Source organism: Neomonachus schauinslandi, chromosome 8 (genome assembly GCF_002201575.2).
Source record: "Neomonachus schauinslandi chromosome 8, ASM220157v2, whole genome shotgun sequence".
Taxonomy (NCBI): domain Eukaryota; kingdom Metazoa; phylum Chordata; class Mammalia; order Carnivora; family Phocidae; genus Neomonachus; species Neomonachus schauinslandi.
Genome location: NC_058410.1, coordinates 43450606 through 43471371, shown reverse-complemented (window position 1 = coordinate 43471371; position 20766 = coordinate 43450606). Strand labels below are relative to the sequence as shown.

At 37.4% G+C, this 20766-nt stretch overlaps 1 protein-coding gene across 1 annotated transcript in view; it reads right to left on the bottom strand.

Annotated features, from left to right (window-relative positions):
• The window catches only part of FAM184A (family with sequence similarity 184 member A), a 111696-nt gene that overhangs the window by 45180 nt on the left and 45750 nt on the right, over positions 1-20766 (bottom strand). Inside the window, exons 3-7 of the mRNA XM_021693463.1 lie at positions 20323-20458; positions 18123-18304; positions 15726-15923; positions 11658-11780; positions 823-984 (exon numbers count right to left, since the gene is read on the bottom strand). Coding sequence (XP_021549138.1) covers positions 823-984; positions 11658-11780; positions 15726-15923; positions 18123-18304; positions 20323-20458 — 801 coding nt within the window. The remainder of the gene's footprint in view (positions 1-822; positions 985-11657; positions 11781-15725; positions 15924-18122; positions 18305-20322; positions 20459-20766) is intronic.

Sequence of the window (20766 nt, the reverse complement as noted above, 5' to 3'; positions counted from 1 at the left end):
ATGAGTAAATTGAGGATTAGAATAAGTAGCTTGTCTGAAGTGACTAAGTGGTGGATCAAGAACTCACACCCAACCAATCTGACTTCAGGGCCCACACTCTCAGTCACCTCTCTGAAGGAAAAGAACTCTCTGGATACAATCCTCTTAGTTCTTATGGATGCTTTTCTCTACTTTCTGAGGCAATGTAGATATTTGCTCTGCTTCCTGAGAATGGAAGACCACAGAGCCTTTCAAAATTTTTAGGTCATAGAGAATTGCTTTGTTGCTATACATGAGAGTTTGGGCTCTTACCAATAAAAGACTTGTGCATCCTAATTGTTATAGTTTGAATTGTGATCCCAAAGAGATACATGGAAGTCCTAACCTCCTGTACCTCAGAATGTGAACTTATTTGGAAATAGGGTCAGTGAAGATGTAATTAGTTAAGAGGAGGTCATACTGGAGTAGGGTGAGCCCCTAGTCCTAGGTGAAGGGTATCTTCTTAGGAGGACACAGGAAGAATGCCACTGACCACTGAGGAGGAAACTGAAATGTGCCACCAACCAAGGAAGGCCTGGGCTACCAGGGGCTGGAAAAGGTGAGGAAGGATCCGCCCTCCTAGGTTGAAAAGGGAGAATGGCCCTGACAACACCTTGATTTTGGACTTTCAGCCTCCAGACTGTGAGAAAGTAAATTCCTGTTGTTTTAAGCCACTTAGTTTTAGTACTTTGGTAGGAAAGCCCTGTGAAACTAATACACTCCATACAATGTGATATTTAAGCAAAGTAACTAAATATTTTTACCTTACTAATGTTTAGATTATAGCAGGTATTATAAAATTACCTCAACATTTAATAGAGCATCTTTGGTCTCCTTCAGCCTGCCTTTAGTCAAGTCGAGCTCATTCTGAAGTCTCTCCTGGGAGTCCTGAAGACTAGCAATGAGGCCTTCTGCAGAGCCAAGACCTTGTTCACTTTTCCTCACCAGATCTTGGAGGCGGCCAATCTGCAAGTACATACAGTACTTTTAATATACTTCATTGTTATTGACCAGCAAAAGAGCCATTTTTTTTTCTTAAAGTCTTTTCTTTAGTGGTAATTTTACTGAATGGATCTTTTTTGATGAATTTGGAAGAAGCACTCAGATAATCAGGATAGCTTTCATCCGTTGTTGTGTGTGTGTATGTGTGGTTTTTTGTTTTGCAAAGACCTCCATATTTACGATTTCCCTCTTTCATGACAACCATGTGAGTAAGTGAATAACTCAAGTCCCCATTTTAACAGAGAATTCCTGGTTCTATCAAATAATCAAATCCCTCCAAAATGGAACTGAAACAAGATGAAGATTATATCAAAGACAGAGAGAAAAAAGTATTTTTTTAGATAAAAATATTTTTAAAACTGCTCTTTAAAATGGAATCACTTATACTTCATTTGAGCCCAGTTCTGCTGCTGTTTATAAAAGTGACTGATTTAGGTCAATACTGACAAGCTGCGAAATGCATATTAGAATAAGTTGTGATTTCTTCGTTTCCATACAAAATTTCCTCATGAAATTGTTAAGAGTTGAATTTATACACTCTTGAAATTAGGGGCTAATAAGACAATTTGTTGATTAGGCAGATCCATATCTTCAAGTTATGAGCACTAAAACCAATAAATGAAATACTTTATCTAGGAAAGTGTTATGAAGTAAAAATCTCCTTTTTATAAAACATCCAATCTTATCAAAACTCTATAGGAATGAAAACTGCTAATTTTAAAATAACACCTGAATATTTCCCATTGTAAATACAGGCATCACAAGGAAAACTGCAAACATTCTCTTTCAGCCTCCTCTCAATTCACCACCCCTCTTCCTGTTCCCTTTCCATGCAGATGTTTATATACTGAACAATTCTGGTGAAGGTAACATTTTATCTTGTTAGTATCTTTAAAGGGATGCCTACCTTATATAGTGAGCTGGGAAGCCTCCAATTTTTCTGTGCTCTGAAATATTTTCACAGTTACAATTTATCTGTTTCTTAAAATTTTAACAAAATTCATTCATTAAAATCTTCTGGGCCTAGTGCCTCTCTAGATACATGTTGGGAGTATTTATTTCATGGTTATAATTGGTTCCATTAGATTGATCAACTACTTCAAGTCACTTTAGAAATTTAAAATACAAAGACATCTTTTTTTCCTAATTTAAAAAATCTAATAGCATATTTGCATATAATATTCATTTACCATGTTTTAGAATTTTCTTTGTCCCTGAATTTATGCCCCCTTTCTCTAGTCTACCTGGCTTATTTGTATCTTCCCTGCTTTCTATGTTGCTCTGGCTTGCCATAAATGTGTTGCAGGGGTGAATGAATAATATAAGGCATAACAGAGTTAAACAGTATTGAACCTGGGGTATCTGCTAGCTCAGTCTGTGGACCCTTGGGGTTGTGAGTTTGAGCCCTACCTTGGGGGTAGAGTTTACTTAAAAAAAAAAAAAAAAGAGTATTGAACTTAGTAAAAAATCTAGTTTCAAGTTCTTGGTCTGCTACTATAAAATAAGAATAATAATACCTACCTCACAGTTATTATAATATTTAAATTCAAGGATATATGGGAAAAGATTCTTTAATTAGAAAGCAACATACAAATATCAGGTACCAATCAGTAAGGAAGGGACGACCAAATTTATCAACATGGAGAAAAATTTTGTTCCAAAATCCAGATAATTTTCAAATGAATAAGATTATATGTACAAATGGAATACATGAAAAAACTTATAAAAAACAGTATTCTAGTTATTACACAAAGAATTAAAAGAGAAAGTCTGTTCAAGAAACTAAGTAATTAGAGACAGAATGAACTTTTAAATAGACAAAAACTTTAAAATGCTGCACAATTAAACATAAGCAAATAATAAGTAACGAACACAACTAATTAAATTTTGTTTTTGTAAAATATAATAAAAGTGGATATGTAAGGAACACATCTATTGTCTCCCAATATCAAAATCTCTTTTTGTCATGTGGGGCATCTACCTTTCGTCCCTATGGGTCCATGTCAACCCAAACCCAGGAATGAACCTGGCTCTCCCTTGAAGCATAAACCAGTTAGGTAATCTCATTCTGTTGGCCATGGGGACTGGTTCAGAGGCAGGCACATGGTTTAAGTTCATCTACTCACAGTGATCTCCGGACTTCTACAGGAGTTCCTAAAAAAGGTCTTTTTCCAGTAGCACATATAACCTAAAGGAATGTATTGAGAATGTATAACAAATCCAATTCGAGAAAAAGAGAAGCCGAGTTCCAGCGTAAACAATTTCAGTTCTGAATCTGGTCATGCCTGATGCTAACATTCCCCTGGACTTTTCCAGTCAACATGATTCAATAAATGTCCCTAGGCTGGTTTGAGCTGGGATTTCTGTCACTTGCAGTAGAGATCGATCCTCTGATTCCTCTTGAACACTGAGGGAATACAGTAAGTAGAAACCTCTTCCCTGGAATATTCACTCATGCGTGCTCTTCTCTGATCCAATCTCCTTGCATTGCCTGTGTCAGTTTTTTATAAATTACAAATATGGACATGAGTATAAGCCCTGAGACCAAGCAAGCATCCACTTATTTGTACTCAGCATCTTCCAAATGCTTCGTGTTCCTCTTAAGATAACATCCAAAATCTTTCAAGGGCTTACAAGGCCTCCAAAGCCAAGACCCTGCCTCACTCTCCAGCCTCGGCTTGGCAGCTCCCCTCCTCGGTCTTTAGGCTCCTTGGGAAAATAGCACTGCAGTTAAGAACTGCATTCTGAAATCACACTGCCAGGATTGGAATTCTGGTTTTACCCACTTACTATGTGACTGGGCAAGTTCCACAGCTTTTTTGTGACTTGGTAACTAGTAATTAGAGTATGGAGTTATTGAGAGAATTAAAGGAAAAAACAGTATCAAGGAGAGACTATATAAAACAATGCCTGGGACATAGTAAGAACTAAATAAATATGAATTATTATGATAGTTGCAATCACAATTCCACCCACACTGACATCCTTCAATTCCTAGAAAATTCTTGTGCCTCAGGGCCTTTGAAGAACCTTTCCTCAGTTCATTCTTGTGGCAAACCCCTGTTAATCACCACCATTTTGCAATATTTGTCAGACTTGTTCTCGTTTCTAAATTTCTTCTATAAACAGTGCTGAAATTTTGTCAATAATATTTAATTATTTGCTTCTGTTAAATACACTGAAATGCAGGAGTCAAAGGGCATGCCTATCTTTAAGGCTTTTAATAGTGCTAAATTCTTTCCAGGAAAATTACACGATTTTATATTCCCATCAGCAGCTTTTTGTGTTTATTTCTTTACCCTTATCAACACTTCATGGTCTCAATTTTTATCATTGTTAATTTTATGGTAATGGGAATAGCATCTCATTAGTTTCATTTCCAGTTTTTAAATTGTAGCGGTTAAAATTATTTTTTTTTCATGTTCTCCTTTAGCTCTTTAAAAAAATTAGGGTAGCTGTATTTTTTAATGTTTTGTATACATCTTTAAGGTGTTAAAGACATGAATTTTGTTACTCATACTCTTTGCCAATCACTTATTCCACTCCTCCCTAATCTTTCCTCTCTCATAATTTTACTTATGGTGTATCTCGATATACAAAAATTGTAGCTTTAACTGTACAAATATTGTGTTTTTAATTCCTAACATTGCCATCATGTGTCGAAAGGCCTTCCTTGTCCTAAGGTTTGCCACTTGCATTTTCATATTTTATTTATATTCATGATACGATATTACATTTCAACCTTAGCCCATCTAGAACATCTCTGGTATGAGGTTGAAGAAGAACTTCATTTTTCTCTCTTCTTCCATTTATATGGTCTTAAAAGAACAGTTTCAGATTAAACCTATTAAATCTAACTTCTGTCCTACTTTTCCACTGACGTTGTAGGAAGGTCCTCAGAGAACCCTTGATGGCATGACCTTTCCAGGTCTCACACTTCGGCTTCTAATCATTGTGTGACAGTGTGAGGCACTAGGCACTTCCAACTCTTGCAAGTATCTGTTTTCATGTTTTTCTCATTCCCATTAGTTCTCATTCTCATGCTTCTGATTTCTCCTTCTCCACCTCTTGCCCTGGCTCTGTTAACTCAGTCCTGGTGCTACTGGTGCTCCTCTTTGTTACCAGCAATCTTCTGGTGAGCTTGTCGGTGTTAATGGCTTCAGGGACTGCCTAATCTTTAGCTCTAAGCCTGAACTCTCTACTTAGTTCCAGCCTAGATGTCTTACAATCCCCTCAGGTCCAAACAACTCAGTGTCTTGCCATTCCTATGTATCTGTCCTCCTGTAATACCCAGCTTCCCAGAGTGGCATAATTACCTCTCCAAACACCTGAGCTAGACACCTGAGTCTTTTTCTACCACTTACCACATCAAGTCCTGTAAATTTTATTTCTTAATAATCTCCACTCCCAGGTTTTGCTTTCCTAGTCAAGAAGCTAATCAACTCTTGCCCAGACTATAGCATCTTAAGTCATCTACCCAAGTCTAATTACCAGTCCCCTCCCCATACAACTCATCCTCCTACTGCCACCAGAATTCTTTTCCTGGGACCATCTGAGAGAGCCAGCTGCTGGGCTGCTGCTAGCACTCGATCATCAGGATAAATTCTGAAGTCTTTGCTACAGTGCAAGAGTCACTCATAGTTTAGCTTCAGCTTCCCTTTCGATCACAGTTCTTGACAAGTGCCATGTCGTCAAGTACACTAATTCTCAACCACAGTCAATTCTGCCCCCAAGGACTGTCTGGTTGTTACAAGGAAGGGGAAAGGTTGTGGCACACACTACTAGTATCGAGTATGTAGAGACCAGGGATACTACTAAACATCCTAAAGAATTATCTGTCCAATCAGTAGTGCTGGGGTTGAGAGACTATGGTGTAATGACACTGAACTTTCTATGGTTCACCAAGGCATTTTAACTTGAGTACCTACATGACCATACTTACACTATTCCTTGTACCCATACTGTCTTTCATCATTCGTACATCTGCAAATTTACATTTACCTTTCAAAGGCCACCTCCCATACCACATTTAAAAATTCTCCAATATCACATTCTCCAGAGCTTTTATGAATGCTTCTGGTAGAGAATCACTCCCTCCTCTGGAATTTAAAAATACATTGTATTTATCACCAGTCGTAACAGCCACTTGAAGCTATGAGTTGCTTGACATTTTGTCAAAGTATCCCTACCACCTAGAAGATACCATGCAGTCAATAAATGTTTCCTAAATCATAAAAGATATGCAAATATTACTGATGTTACTGGACTCTAGTTCCAACTTTTCTGGAGACCAATTTAGTAATAAGATATGAGACCTATAACATCATTCCTACTCTTTGGCCCAGTAATTTCATTTAGGGCAAGAGCTAGACAAAAAGGAAATAATTTTTAAAAATGAACAAAAGTATTAATAAAAGATCATATATCGACTTACCAGTAAAAATAAGACCCTGATAAACAGGGCTGAGAGAAGTCCTCTCTAATACCCCATGCTCCTCAGGGTCTCAGGGCTCATGGCTGAAATATGCCTTGGTTGGTCACTGATAAGGACACGGAACTGCCCTTAGGACAACCCAATTTTGCTATTCTGGCCCTGGCCTTGCATGACATCCTCCCCACTCAAGTAAGAGGGGGCAACTCCTTAAAATTATTACTATTTATAATAAAATATTTAAAACATTAAATGTTCAACAAAGAAAATGTTTAAACAACTATGGTAAAGATATATAATGGAACACTATATGAATATTTTAAATGACTAACATGTAGACAAAATTAAGTGGAAATATTTATATGGACTAAAGTTTTATAAATCAAGTACACAAAGCATTTGTGAATATAGATTGTAACCATATTAAAATGCACATATACATATTACATACCATTAGAAAATCTGAAATTCTGAAAACATTCCTCAGGTTCTTACTTTTTTTTTCTTTTGGTAAAACTGCTTAAGTTCATAAAGAGCACTACTCAAAATTTTAGCACCTATCAATCAGTGTCTCTGAATGGTATATATTATAGCTATTCCAGAACAGAGTTTAGAAACTCAATCCTTGGGGTGTCTGGGTGGCTCAGTCGGTTAAGTGTCCAACTCTTGATTTTGGCTTAGGTCAGTCTCAGGGTCATTAGATTGAGCCCCATGTTGGGCTCTGTGCTGGGTGCCTGGCTTAAGATTCTCTCTCTCTCCCCCTCTACCTCTATCCCTCCCCACCACTTAAAAAAAAAAAAAAAAAAAAAGGAAGAAACTCAATCCTTGTTCTCTAAATCATAGGAATAAATAGCCTGTTTGTCCTCTATTACCTAAATGCTAGTGTACCCACTCCAGGAGCCAGAGATATGAGTTATTTGTGTGTTGCAGGAGGCTGAATTCTAACATGACCCCTCTCTGACTCTCACTTTCCCCAGAACCTATGCATAAATAATGGGATATCACTCCCATAACTGTATTATGTTATTTAGCAAAAGGTATCTTGCAGATATAATTAAGATCCTTAAATTGACTTTAAGGTCATCAAAAGAGAGACTATTCTAGTTGGGCCTGACATAATCAGGTGAGCCTTAGAAGTCAGAGTAGTTCGAAGCCACAGAGGTTTTCTTGCTAGCTATTACAGGCCAGAAACTGCTCTCAACTTCTAAAACCCCCCTCAAGCCCTTGCAACCTGGCTGCCTCCTCTCTTAACATAGCAGTTTACTCTTTCAAGGCTAGCAAGAAAATGGGGACGTAAGTCATACAGCCAAAAAGAAATTAATTGAAAAAGGACCCTGTGCCTCACATGGGACTGCAGTGTGGCTGTCCCTTTGATTTCAACCTTGTGAGATCCTGAGCAGAGGACCCAGCCAACCTATACTTGGACTCCTGACCCATAACTAAGTTGACTTAGTTTACAATGAGTTTTACTCATTCGACAAATATTTCATTCACAAATAATGATCTCCTACTATGTGTCAGGCAGTGTATCAACTGTGATATAACATTTTATAATAAATCCAAATGATTTTTAACAAAACACTGAACTATATATACGCTTAAAAAACTTACATCCGGAAGAAAATCTACAACTTAAATGTTATAAAAACATTTAAAAAGACCGTAATAGTTAGATTTATTGACCATTCAGCCTAGTATTTTGTCCTCAAAAGGTGATCCCAAATAACAATTGATGGGATAACAGGATTATCCTCCACCTGAGATTTTAGATTCATTAGCTTCCCTTAATATCCTAATATGATTCTGGCATTCATGAATTCATCACTGAAATCCACAGTTGACCTATTTATGTTTTTGGTTTTTATCATTTGTAAGAATATCAAGATCCATCTTATGAAGATACTACATTCTTTTTTTCTAAAACAAGCACTTTAGTCTTTATGAAGTGCGCCCTAATTCTTTCCTCCTGTCTTTCCATAGATATACCTACTTTCCACCCAATAAATATAAATGGAATAAACTCAATTTAAAAGGTAAAAACTTAAAGTGCGCCTGGGTGGCTCAATCAGTTGGGTGTCCGACTCTTGGTTTTGAAACAGATCATGATCTCAGGGGCTCTGCGCTTGGTGCAGAGTCTGCTGAAGATTCTCTCCCTGACCCTCTCTTCCCTCTCTGCTCCTCCTCTCACTTGCACACTCTCTCTCTCTCAAAAAATAAATAAATAAATAAATAGTAAAACCTTCAGACTAGATAAAAAGCAGCTACATGTGTGTGGCAAGAGGCCAAACATAAGGTTGCAGAACAACGAAAGGTCAGCAGATGGAAAAAGATATACCAGTCATATCAAACTAAAAGAGAGCTGGTTATACAATATCAAACAAAACAGACTAAACGAAAAGGTATGATTCACTACGTGGCTAAACAGTTTTATATTTGTATGCACATACAAAGCTTCTAAATATTCAAAGCAAAAATTGACAGAATGTAAGAAGAAATAAACAAATCCACCATGACAGAATCAGTTTTTAGTAAATGATGAATCAAAAAGATAAAAGTCAAAAAGAATACAGAATATTTGAAGAAAATAACTTAAAATTTTGATTTCACCGGCATACAAGACTACACTGAACAACTGGACACACCCAGAGTATTACATTTCTTTCATGTGTCACACTAGACTTAAGTTTCAAAAATTGTTTTCATACAAACCACAATTTTTAATCATGATGCAGTTAAGGTTAAAAAACCATGTCAATCTCACACAACTCTCCCAAAGTACAGAAAAGGAAATAAGTCTTTTTTCACTGTGTGAGGCTAGTAGGACCTTGATTCCAAAACTAGAAAAGGATGATACAAAAAGGGAAAGGTACAAAGCAATCTTACTGAACCCAGGCCCAAAAATCCCAAAATGAATATTAGGAAACTAAATCTAGTTATTATATAAAAAAGATATATATAATCTATCATGACTAGCTAGAACCTTCTTTAGAAATCCAAAGTTGATTTAATATTAGAAAATTAATATAAGGTACCACATTAACAAATTAAAGAAAAAAGTATGATCTCAATATATGCAGAAAAATCAACGTCAATTTGTGATTTTTAACTTAAGAAACCTGAATTATAAGGGAATTTCCTAAACTTGTTAAAGAGCATTTACAAAATAAAACTTTAGAGAAGCATAATATTTAACTGTAAAATGTTGACATCCTTCACTTTAAGAGCAGGAAACAAAATAAGAAAGCTTATCTCTAGAGATCCTATCCAGCAAAGTAGGACAAGTAAAAAGATGTCCAGGTTGAAGGCAGGTGCATGTGGAGGGATAAGCCAGGCAGATTCTTGAGGAGCAATTCTAATATGGCACTAAAACATCACTAGGGTGCTAAAGCATAATTGAGAATGTATCTAAAAGGAAAATCAATTACATGTTTATTAGAACTCCTCTCAGTGAAATTACAGTGTATAGAGTGGAGAAATACTTAAACCATTTCAAACTGAGAGTAGACCCTGGGGGACCTTCCTGAGAAACACAGATGGTCACTAAACTGCCTCCTAATGAGAGTGGGACACCATAACTACAAGGAACACATTCTGCTGAGAGAGGTATGCAAACCTGGGGCGAGCAGTGAATTATCTTGGACAAGAGGAGAGAGGCTGAACTAATACAAATATAGGTATATCCCCTGCTTTTTCAAAGTTCATGTTACACCACTTCACTTTCATAAAAGACCTACCATAGTACTTTCTGCTAACCAAAAGTAATCTGGAGAGATTTTTCGCTTTTACAGAAAAAGGCAAAAAATAAAAGAGCGTTCAGCATTTGCTTTGCAGTGAGCCCTTCTAGAGGCAGCGCTCATCCCAAGCAATGAGAGCGGCCCCGCCAAGTCCCTGTCCTGGAACCACACTCAGCATCTCAGTATCATGCCACCATAGTTTTGGACTGTGAGCATCTGTGCATCTGTTGGCAAGATGGATCCTAAGGTATCAGAAAAGCCTAAAAGAGATTAGTTTTGGGGTCTCAGAGTGCTCAAAATTTTTTCTGTATAAATTAATGGTAACTGCTTATTCGCTTTACACCATTTCAGCTTACAAAAGATTTCACAGGATGCTCTACTTACAGATAAGCAGGGGAGACCTGCAACAATCTTGATTCTGTCATTCCCAAACGTGGTGATTGGTGCCTTCTCTGGATAAATGTTTAAAGATAATTAAAGAAGACAGAGTGCAAATTATTAGCATGCCCTGGGGCACTCATGTTTTGGTGTGGTTTCTGTGAGCAGAAGCCGAGTGATGAGAAAGTAGGACCTAAAGACTCTTGAGAGAGATGACGCTAGTAAGGGAGGAACAGCTGACAAGATGAGAAATGTCCAGACAGAGACTTGTTTTCGGAAGACCACTCTACAAGACAAGACTGTCCACATGAAGGATGAACTGGAACGGAAGGACAAGATGATAACAGGGAGGCTATTCTAGGGCATAGGTGAACCTGGGCAATAGAGAGAAAGGAACAGAACAGACAGTATTATAGTTTTAAAATTGTCTTTACATTTATTTTATTCACAACTTCTTGATTTATGACATTCTTATTATACTCTATTCTTAGTCTTTCCTAAGGTAAACAATACTATTTTCTTATGGCATTTAAAAATTATTTTAGATGTCACTCTCTAGAACTTATAAAGCCTCTCGCTTTTTATTTTTAAGATTTTATTTATTTATTTGACAGAGAGAGACACAGCGAGAGAGGGAACATAAACAGGGGGAGTGGGAGAGGGAGAAGCAAGCTCCCGGCTGAGCAGAGAGCCCGATGTGGGGCTTGATCCCAGGACCTGAGCCGAAGGCAGACGCTTAAGGACTGAGCGACCCAGGCGCCCCTTTTTAAAACAGAGATACAGTGTAGAGAAGAGTAAGTCACTGTTTTACAAAAGGTAGATAACCTCTTCTGTTTTCCTTCTTACAAGGTGATGTTATCCTTTGTTTTGTTTTTTCCCCACAAAGGCACCGTGGTCTGATGTTTTGGGTAGTAAATTTTTACCTGGTGAGATATAACCAATGTATTATGAAAAACTCAGCATCAGTGAAAGTGTGTGATTATTTTTACTCTAGATATTTTACCATCAGTGAGGCTCACCTACATATACGACGTTACCAAATAAGATGTTACCAATAAGACATAACACAGGTGACAAGCCTAAAGAATTCTTGCCTCTTGATTGGCTGTATTTAGCTTGTCTTCCAGCTCTTCCTTCAGGTTTTCCAGCTCTTGTTGAAGTTGACTTTTATCCTCTTCCAGGTTTAGTTTCTCCTTTTTATATTGCTCCTCCAATTCCTTAGGAAAAGACATTTTTAAAAATTAACAAAACTGTCAATATTATATACTTCAAAGACTCCAAGAAAAAGGCCATTCTGTTTTATATTTTGATACTTAGCTTTTCAAATTAGCTTTATCCTTAAACAATAATATTGGAGTTATTAGTCTAATTAATCCTACGGGCTTAGATTCTATCATTCTGAATCACTTAGGATGTGGTTAAATAATTATTTTAAATGGTTAGAATATTTGGTCTAGATCAAGCTAAGCCAACAACAGAAATGTATGACATAAGTGATAATTTGGGGAGATAAAGAAAAAATTCTAACTATCTCTTGAATGCAGAATTCTTTTATATTTACATAAAAAAAAATCCAGGAACAGTTCTGGAACACTGGAACATAGTCAAGAATTACTATGTACAAAATTAAGGCATCAAAAGAAGCAATACCAGTAAAATTGATACTTACTGAAGAACGCCTACTATTTGTCATGCTACTTAATAATACTTGGGATACACAGGCAGTAAGACATGGGGTCTGCCCTTAACAAGCTAAAGGTCAACAAGCAATTAAAGAATATGTGATGAAAATTAAAATGACCATAGGGACTACAGGGATATGTGGATGGAGAACTGATAAGTTCTAGCTTGGTGAGGAAACCTGCACAGAGAACACAATTCCTAAGTCAAGTCTGAAGGAGTGCATCAGTAAGAAAAGGTGATGAAGAAAGAGGGAAAGAGAAGACAGAAGAAACCTGTGCAAAAACCACGGCGGTGCAAAGAGCCTGGTATGTTACAAGCAATTCAATGTTTCTACAGTGTAAGGTAGGAAGAAGAATAAACAGGGTTCTATGGAATTCCCAAGGCAAAGTCCAGGTTTGATGATTTGCTGGGACGACACACGGGATTCAGCATCTAGTCGTACTCACAGCTATAATTTATCATACAGCAAAAGGATACTAAGCAAAGGGAAAATGTGTATGGGGCGAAGTCTGCAGGAAACCACGCATAAGTTTTCAAGAGTCCTCTCACACAGGACTCTCCAGAAAGTTGTGACAATGATGTGAAATGCTGTCTACCAGGAAAACTCATGAGTGACTCAGTGCCCACGTGTTTCATTGGGAGCTAATGACGTAGTACCCTCTGACTAGCATGTGCCAAACTTCCAGACTTCAAGAAGGAAAGCAGATGTTCAGCACAAACCATATTGTTTGCATAAACCCTTTAGGCACATGAGCCATTCTTATTAGGGAACGGTGGAAACCTTCCTGAAATTCAAGTTCCCAGATACTAGCAAGGGCCAAACTTGCCCCCCCCCCCCTTTCTAAGGACAGCAGCTTCAGTCCTGCTATGTTAACTCTTTTCTGCATGGATTCTCTATACATTCACTTTCAAATACGGTGGGTAAACTAGATTTATGAAAGAAAATATAATCCCTTTTGATAACTAATAAGGAATGGAGGAGTCACCTTTCGGTAAATATTCTTTAAAAGATAATTTCAGGGGCACCTGGGTGGCTCAGTCATTAAGCATCCACCTCTGGCTCACTTCATGATCCCAGGGTCCTGGGATCCAGCCCCACATCAGGAAGCCTGCTTCTCCCTCTCCCACTCCCCCTGCTTGTGTTCCCTCTCTAGCTGTCTCTCTCCCTCTGTCAAATAAATAAATAAAATCTTAAAAAAAAAAAAGATAATTTGACATTGGAGAAAGACTATTCTAAAAGGAGGGTGGTTTGAGCTTAGGCTCAGACATGAGCTAGCTAGGCAAGAGAGGAATGAAGCAGCAAGTGATAAGTTATTTTGAGAAAAGAGAAGGGTACAGATAAAGCTATCATGAGTTTTGACTATGTTCATACACAGGAAATTCATGTCATCTGTTTTATAGCAAGCACATTTTAAAGAAAGATTGCAAGAAATGTAAATAGCGTAAAGCAGATTTTTAGGTGGCTCAGAAATTGAAATTCAACAGGCAGGGGGATAATTAGGAGGGAAGTAAGGAGGCAAAAATGATATTGATGAAAGATGCCTTGATTCTAGGACTTAGAACTTAATACAGGTGTCTGACAGATGTGGGCCCTACACTGAGCTCTTTGCTTACTAGCTGCCTAATCTTGGCTCTCAAAAGCCACACCTCAAGCTCCTCATCTGACAGAGGAAGATAAAATCCATCTTGTAATGTTCCTGTGAGGGTTAAGTGAGATAAAGTGTTGAGAACTCATACATGTCCTAGCATATAGTGATAAATAAATGTTAGTTATTGGGGCACCTGGGTGGTTCTAGTACTTAGATTCTAGTCTAAGATTCTAGTACTTAGAACTTAATACAGAGGAATAAAGAGAGACAAAAGGCAGAACACCTGCAAGTTAAATACTACGAAAAGAGAGGAAAAGGCTAAGGTGAATAAGGGATGTAGAAATGAAAAAATAGTAACAAAAAATAGCTATGGAAGAGCTAACTGAAGCAGCAGTTACCACTAAATACTTCCCTCTAAATCCCTGAGCTCTTGGCACATACGTATAGTCAGTAACCATGCACATGTACCACATAATTAAAGCTGTACAAATTTGTTCTGGAATAGTGAGCTGGCACAGAGAAACCAACAACCACAATTTTGAGAAATAACATGTCATTAAGTTTTGTCTCCAGCTACATAAACATAAAATAGTAAGTTTAGATAGAAATAACATTCTAACTGGAAGTTTTATTTGAATTTTTAATTAAGTTCAGGTGTTGAATATTTTTTCCAACTAGTTTTCACAAAAGGAAGAGACATAGAGGCAAAGGTCTCAATTCAGATACAGCCTCTACTATTTACTAGGTTAGTGGTACTGAATAAATCATTTAGGTTTACTAAACCTATTTCACCATCTATATAATAAAACGACATTAATCTCCAAGTCTTAAGTAATAAAGAATATACAAGAACGCTTAGTAAACTGTAAAATGCTATTACATAAAACATATAACAACCATCATGAATACATGCCTATGTGTGGTGGTTAAATGTCTTAGGATTTGATATCTGAGACCTGAGTTCAAGACCTGACTGACTCTTACTAGTTGCATGTGTTTGTGCAAGTGTTTAACCTCTCCGTCCCCCATCATCTACCCTCCTTCAGGAAGAAGGGTATAGCAATTAAACCTATGCGAGTGTTGTGAGGATTAAATAAAACAGAAGGAAAACATCACTGCAGTGCCTGGCACACAGTAAGAAATACTAATAACTAACATTTATTTATTTTTTTAAAGGTTTTATTTATTTGAGAGAGAGAGCACAAGCAGGGAGAGCAGCAGAGAGAGAGGGAGAAGCAGGCTCCCTACTGAGCAGGGAGCCTGATATGGGACTCGATCGCAGGATCCTGGGATCATGACCTGAGCCGAAGGCAGACACTTAACCGACTGAGCCACCCAGGTGCCCCAATAACTAACATTTATTTATCACTATATGCTAGGACATGTATGAGTTCTCAACACTTTATCTCACTTAACCCTCACAGGAACATTACAAGATGGATTTTATCTTCCTCTGTCAGATGAGGAGCTTGAGGTGTGGCTTTTGAGAGCCAAGATTAGGCAGCTAGTAAGCAAAGAGCTCAGTGTAGGGCCCACATCTGTCAGACACCTTGCTTTTTCTACATCTACAGGAGAAAGTGCTTCAACTAGTTGAGGCTTCCTGAGGAGCACATCTAAGATGCTGTCTCATGAAGAGACAGCTCAAGATCAAGGGAGTGTTTCCACTATGGCTTACACAAAGTAGGAATGCTTCATATCAATTTACCAAACTACATCTCTTGTCAACAGTTTTTAAGTATGTTACTCTTTGAATCATGATTTACAAAGTGATTATGAGAGAGCAGCCATCAGAATGAAGCAACTCATTTACTCCACAATATGGGTCACACTGGATCATTACAGAAACCCCTCCAGTTTAACAATGCAAGGCTACATTGAATTTGTACTCACCACTTGCAGTTTTTTCTTATCCCTAGTTGCATTACTGTGGACAGCCTCAATTGCCATGTGGTGCTTCCAAGCTAATTCTTCCAAAGTCTTAGAATGAGCCTCATTTAATTGAGCTACCTCCCCTTCCAATCTATTTTGCAGGTTTTTCAGCTCCATCTCATAATATTCTTGCTGAGTTTTCTTTGCTTCATTTACTTTCTAAAATTAAAGCAAATAAAGATCAATAACTGTACCTGCTTTTTTCATTACTGATATTAGTATTTTGAATACTCAATAAATACATAAACTTGAATGAACTGAGCACTACGGGATTTACACTTTGGACATGAGATTACATCATTGGTGTTCTCAGAAAATGACAGGGTAGCACAGGCAAAATGAATACTTTTAACACAAGTGATAAAGTAGAATATTATTAGGTTAGAACCAAGTGCAAGTTAGCACATCTGTGAGCTTACGAGAAAGGCTTCCTGTATGTCAAAGCTGTACACAAAATGGCTTACCAATTTACCCACTCAGATGATGTTATTCAATCTAATTTTATTGAGTGCCAGTTATATGCCTTTTAAGCAGCCCCAGTTTAATGATGGGAAAAAGGCAAAAGACAGTGGCAATATAATTTTATAAATTCTATGAAAGGAGTGTACATCATGTGTTGTAAGAGTATACGGTAAAGGAGTCTAACCTGGAACAGGTGGGAAAGGGTGTGTGTGTGTGCGTGTGTGAGAGAGAGAGAGAGAGAGGGAGAACCTTGATGGGGTGGGAAAGGATGTGTGTATGAGAGAGAGAGAGAGAGACATCCACACCCACCCATACATACATATATACATCAGGGAAAGCTTTCCAGAAGAAAAAACATGTGAGCTGCTGATGACACATTCTCGCATTTAATTCTCACAAGCCCATCAGGAAATGAGAGATGAGAATATTTCAAACCTAGATTTGATGTCAAAAGCCTGAATTCACAACCATTTCCAGCATTTTGAAAGATGAGCGGTAGCTTGCGGTGGTGAAGTTCAGGTAAGACAGGAAGACCATGCAGCTGAGCAGTATGGACAGAACAGAAGACACGAGGCTGACAGTGGTGAGGGATAAGGCTCAGCAGGAGGTAGGAGTCAAATGATGAGAAAGGGTCTTTTCTGCTAAGGACTCCGGATTTCATTATGATAGGAATGAGAAATCATTGCAATTACATAATTGACATATTTTTCACAACAATCACGTTGGCAGTAGGCTGGTGAGTTGACTGAGGCAGGGGGAATGTTTAGGAAGTTGTAACTGAAATCCAGGCCACAATTACCTAAACCTAAATCTAGAATCTGTGAAAGGGTATGAAGACAGACGATGAAATAAAACATACATTAAGGGAGTAGAAAACCAATAGGACTTGGTAACAGATAAAAGCGTTAAGGAAACAGTCAATAATGACTGAAATTACCAAACTAGATGGACTTTAGTGCTACCGGTTGAAAAAAGGAGTAAGATTTGGGAGCGATCACTGAACAAGTTTTATGCTTCTAGAATGGATGAGCCTGTAGAATGAGGTGAAAATGCTGGGGAGCATCAAGGATAGGGAATAGATTGAAGAAGGAAGCTCTGAAATAAGACTTCAAGGCCGGGGAGACAGGAGGAAAACGTGCGAGAATGTGAAACACCAAAACAGAGACGCTGTAAATCGGAGAGGAGTTAGGTACCACAGTTGGACAAGATTCACCAAGTCCAGCAACCAGAATGTCACTGGAGGCTGGGACAAACATAGATTCTGTGGAGTGGTGCTAAGAGAAACCACACGACACTTGGGTAAGGAGTGAATGGGAGGTGAGCAAGGGGCAAGGTTTTGAATATGCTTGGTTCTTGAGGGAAAGAAAAAGAAGTATCCAAAACTCCGACTCAGTATTGTGAATATCTGAAAAATTGCAATAAATATTTAGCAGTTACTCTACAAGTAATAGGTCTGATTTGTTTAATCTAGAAATTCAATATGTTGGTGTATGAATTTTCAGATCTTGATGCTTGTTCTTTTTAGTTTTATAGAAATTTCCTAGGTGTATATGCAATAATATATTTCATTAATACAAAAACATATTTGATTAACCACAAATGTACATTCCACCGGAATAAAAGTTTATTCAGTTTCTGGTTGAAATAGGTTGAAATGTCTTAAGTTTCTACATTATAAATTGTTAGTAATATTCTGAACATATACACAATATGGGATAGTACAGCTATATACCATTTTTCCTCAAAAACAAAAACTTACTAGAATTAAGAGATAGACTGTTACCGTGAAGAAGTAAACACTTTAAATCAAATTTGAAAAAGATGAAAACTGAACTTTTTTTTCTTTTCCTTTCTTTGGTGGCGGGGAGAGAGGACAGGGATTCCACTGCTTTTTACCTTCTCCAGTTCCAAAATCTGCTGCTTCTGCTCTTCATCCAGACTCTGAGTTTTGCTTTGCAAAAAAGCTCTTTCTTCTTCAAGCTGAGATAATCTCTCATTGGCCCTTGATTTTTCTGATTCTAGATCTTTAATTGTAACCTCCTGGGTCATTTGAGTTGCTTGAAGCATTCCAATATGACCTATGCCCCAAAAAGAAAACCTTCACTTTAAAATCTATTGCATTGTGGTATAAAACAGTTTATATTTAATGACACAGTTGTACTTACTATCTGAGTGAAATAAATAGTCTGCATGTACAAATAGTACTTTGATTTCTTCAGAAATCTGTATAAAATAGAAATACCATGGGAATACTTATCCAAGTAGAATAATTTAAACTAGAAAGAAGTCCATTTTTCCCATATAATGTATTATTTGTTCCAGAAGTACAGGTCTGTGATTCAACAGTCTTACACATTTCACAGCGCTCACCATAGCACATACCCTCCCCAAGGGGGGGAAATCGGAGGGGGAAATGAACCATGAGAGACTATGGACTCTGAAAAACAAACTGAGGATTCTAGAGGGGAGGGGGTGGGAGGATGGGTTAGCCTGGTGATGGGTATTAAAGAGGGCACGTATTGAATGGAGCACTGGGTGTTATACACAAACAATGAATCATGGAACACATCAAAAACTAATGATGTACAAAAACTAATGATGTAATGTATGGTGATTAACATAATAAAATAAAAAAAACCATTATGGTTAAAAAAAAAAGTTGAAAGAACCTAAAAAAAAAAAGAACTCCATTTTCATATCGCTGATGTTGCCCCCAATACCCAGGAATCTTTTTTTTTTTTTTTTTTTTTAAGATTTCCAACTAAACAAGTTGAAGGAGAAGCAACTCCTCAGGGATGTATATAATATCGTTGGGAGTAAAACAGAAGATGTACTGACTAGTACTATGGCACCAAAATGAGTAATCTGTTCTTTTCTAATCTCTTCTTTTTTCAAATTCTCATAAAAGACAAAGAAATCTGTATGTAGGCAGTAAATATGGCAGGCAGCTATTTGGCTGAAACTGAATTGTTTTAGACAAGAGATGTGATAAAGAACTAAGGTGGATTAAGAGACAGATAAGGACAGCGAGGTTATCAAAGAAAAACTAAATGACAACAACAAAAAAGGGAAGGGGCGATGAGAGAGAAAGAGAGATGAACAATGAGTATGAGAAAAAGGGTCTCAGAAAGCTTGTGTTAGGGCAGTGATTCTCAATGTGCTCTGGACCAGCAGACCTGGAGCCCTCACTGGCAATGAAGAACATCCCGGACCTACTGTCTCAGAAGCTCTGAAGCAGGAACCCAGCACCTGTGGTCGCACAAGCCCTTTGGGGTGATTTTCATACACATTAAAGTTGAAAAACTCCTATAGGAGGTTATATGGGATTCGCTGATGAGCCAATCAAATGACATCCTCAGAGAACGAGTTCAAATGGCTTTACCTGGCACAATAAACACTTGGGTATATGACATGGGTCACCACCTCCTCTATTATGGGCTATGAAATGAGCACATCAGCCATAGCAGGATGGGCAACTCAGCTTTAGTGTGTAAAATGACCCCTATTAATAAACCAAATGAAATGAAACATTGTAATTCACATAAAGTTCCAATAATTTAAATACTTTAAAACATATGGGGTTTTTAATTTATTTTATTTTATTTTATTTTTTTAAATTTTTTTTTTTAAAGATTTTATTTATTTATTCATGAGAGACAGAAAGAGAGAGAGAGGCAGAGGGAGAAGCAGGCTCCCAAGGAGCAGGAAGCCCGATGTGGGACTCGATCCCAGGACCCCGGGACCATGACCTGAGCCGAAGGCAGACGCTTAACCATCTGAGCCACCCAGGCGCCCCATATGGGTTTTTTTAAACATATGTTTTTAAAGAACAAAAAACCTTTTAGAAAGAATGCTTCATTGTTCTTTTAGTGAATGATTTATTGCTATCTCTTAATTTTTCTATAAATATATATTCCTAAAAATAAGTTATCATTTGCTTATCTAACTTATGATTAAGAAGAAATTAGAGTCCTTTAACATGTTTAGAGTCTAAATAATTTTAAAGTATGAGAAGAAAAAGCAAATTTTGTCTTGAATTAACATTTTACTGTTGGTTTTAGCTGAGGAATATACCAAGAACTGTGGTCGCACATACTAGCTTTGAGGACAAGGTCTGAAGCTTGTTGTTGTAAATGTTCTCTGGCTGCGGCTAGCTCACTCTCCACTTCTTTGTGCTTGCTCAACAAGGCCATCTCTCCCTCCTTGGCATCATCAAGCTGTTTCTGAAGAACCTAAGAATGATCAAATAGCCATTATTAAAATGCAAGAATGATGCTGAGCTAATTAGCTAAGCTAATGATGCTAATTCACTTAAATTACAAGCATCAACTTTCTCTTATTCAAAAGTCACAGTTAATAATACCTACTTTTAAATCTGTTTTGATAACACTTATAACTTATCTTCATAAATCGTATGACTCAATCATGAAAGACTATTCTACCCCTTCTAATCCACTCAATACTGCACAGATACTAAAAACAGCCTTGAAATTTTCTATGCCAATAAAACAAAATTTGTAGGGACTTCGTGGCTTTTTTT